Consider the following 2,571-nt stretch of genomic DNA (forward strand, 5'->3'; position numbering starts at 1 on the left):
CCGGGCTGGGGATTCGAACCAGCCACCTTAGCTGTACGTGGCTGGCGCCTTAGCCGGTTGAGCTACAGGTGCCGAGCCTCTAACGCCTTTTTTAAAAGTTGGTATTGTTAAAACAGTATTTTATAATAAAACCTACAAATGAAAAAGAATCATACCCCCAAAAGTAATCAAATGCAACACCGATCCCCCAAACTGTCGACATGGCTACCACCAAGAAATTTGTTGTGAAATTTGAACCTCCATTCCCTCCAGATAGAGTAACAAAGCAGTATTAGTACTCAGTATTTCTCAAGTTCACAATGAAAGGCCTAAATCACCTTAAAAACCTTCCATTTGGTTCCACAGATCCTGCCATGGTCACATTCCTGTGACTCCCTGAGGAGCCACCGGGTGACAGTTGGTTCCTGTGTCACTGAAGGTGGGAGGTTTAGGGCGAAAGGGCAGGCTGGCACAAATTTAAGGACACCCAGGCTCAGGCTTCAGGACTTCAGCTGTATTAACAGCCCTTCCCTGAGAGTGATCACAGAACACGCTCTTCACCAGGGTGACGGTCTGAGCAGGGCTGAGGCACATGCACCACTCAGCTTCCGAGACCTGCCTCTGGCTGCCTTCCTCTTCTGCCAGTGCCTCGGATGGGGTTTATTCCCAGTGTCCACTGAAAATACAACCTGGATTCCCTCAGTAAATGTCTGTCAGGGAAGTCACACGCAAAGATCGCTCCAATTCACTCTTGCTTGTGGGCTTCCAAGGGTAAAATGATATACTTCGAGTCTTCTCAGTCATGAGAAAGCCATTGTCACTAAATCTCCCTGGGATGCTTCCTACATCCAGCCAAACAAAGGGAGCAACAGCTGAGGTTTCTAGATCAAATACAAATGTGTCGCCTTGCTGAGAGATGATGGCCTAAAAAAAAAAAGAAAGAAAGAAAATCAAGGTAAGTGAAGGGAAGGCTGAAGGAGGAGCTACCCCATCTGTGTGTGAGGCCCGCCAGCGTCTATGTGGACTTAGTAAGGAGAACAGCCTACAACTCTGCTTCTGTAACTGCTAACGTCATACATTCCATGCACAGTTTCAGACACTGAAACAAACGTGCAAAGGATCATAGGCTGTGGAAAATCACCAAGTTGTAGTCTCAAGCCTAGGAAATAGGAAGCCTCCAATTATTAAGGAGAACATTTCACAGGAAGCTCAAAACGTTCTATTTTTTACAGTTTTTCTCAGAGGATCATCAAGAGGGGAACATTTTTGCATAAGGACGGGGTTGTGGTTTAAATGACTTTCTGAGGCTCTGCCTGACAAGCTGCAAAGCACAACCGTGAAACTTCCATTCCAGTCTCCTGAAAAGATCCAGCACTGCAGAAAGCAGCCTGCCAGGCATTTACAAAAGCTCTGCTGTTAGAGCTTCTCTCTTCTTACACAGAACAATCAAGTCACGTTATTAGCATTTCTAGCCTGTGTGAATTCCACACAGTATCAGCAAAAAGAGAAAGTGAGGTTTAGATCATGTAGTGTCCATTCCCCTTAATTAGCTGAGGGGGAGTGAGGAGCTGGGTACCTCCGGCTTTCCACCCTCTGCGTGGGTCATATCCCGGTGGGTCCTACAGACAGACACACCCCCTGTAGGGGCTCACATTATACATACACAATATGAAGTAAAACAGGGCAACTTTTACTATATATTACTTAGCCTTACACACTTTTGTAATTATCATTCAGGATTCTGATTTACAAAGAAGTAAACCTAGATTGATAGAAGGAGAAAAGAAACATAAGAATGTATGAGGTAGTTTTGTTTGGTTTTTTTATTTAGACTGAGTCTTACTTTGTCACGCCCTGGTGTCATAGCTCACAGTAACCTCAAATTCCTGAGCTTAAGTGATCCTCTTGCCTCAGCCTCCCAAGTACGTGGGACTACAGGCACCCGCCACAATACCTGGCTGTTTTTAGAGACAGGGTCTCACTCTTGCTCAGGCTGGTCTGGAACTCCTGAGCTCAGGCAGTCCACCTGCCTTGGCCTCCCAAAGTACTATGATTACAGGCCCACCACACCGGGCCTGTTAAGTAGCTCTTGAGGGTCGAGACTCAGGTTTGCAGTCAAATGTTAAATCACACTACCCAGTGAAGACCCTACAGCAGCCCAGGCCTGAGCGTCACGTGGCTCACCACAGCCAGCAGAGCAGCTTCAGCTACTGCTTCTCTAAGACCAAGGCCAGAAGGGACAGGGGCACCTGCTCACTCTTGTTGCCTTCCTTGAACTGGAAATTTCATCTGACTGCAGAGCCTAGAGTTCAAGTTTGCATACCTCAGCTTCAGGGGGAACAAGTTTCTGGTATCTTTTTTGGGATAGTATACCTAGCCTAAAATAAACAATAACTGACATTATTATTACTGTTATTATTATTACAATTATATCTCATTAAAAAGGACAAGTATTAATGAAACTCAAATGAGGGAAAACAAAGAAAGAAGTCATAGTTCCTCTGACCTCCAATTATCTCAAGATAATGTAGGCCTAATTAAGGGAAAAATTTGTTTTCAGCCAGCTATGATGGCTCACACCTGGCACTTTGG

The 2,571-nt window shown here is 45.4% G+C and overlaps 1 protein-coding gene across 1 annotated transcript in view; it reads right to left on the reverse strand.

Annotated features, from left to right (window-relative positions):
• Positions 1-90: 90 nt before the first annotated feature.
• MANBA (mannosidase beta) overlaps positions 91-2,571 on the reverse strand; it is a 113,681-nt gene continuing 111,200 nt past the window's right edge. Inside the window, exon 17 of the mRNA XM_003796326.3 lies at positions 91-903. Within this exon, the coding sequence (XP_003796374.3) occupies positions 679-903 (225 nt within the window). The 3' untranslated portion in view covers positions 91-678. The remainder of the gene's footprint in view (positions 904-2,571) is intronic.

The sequence above is a fragment of the Otolemur garnettii genome, unplaced genomic scaffold, assembly GCF_000181295.1.
Source record: "Otolemur garnettii isolate 467f Iridium unplaced genomic scaffold, OtoGar3 scaffold00103, whole genome shotgun sequence".
In the NCBI taxonomy this organism is placed as follows: domain Eukaryota; kingdom Metazoa; phylum Chordata; class Mammalia; order Primates; family Galagidae; genus Otolemur; species Otolemur garnettii.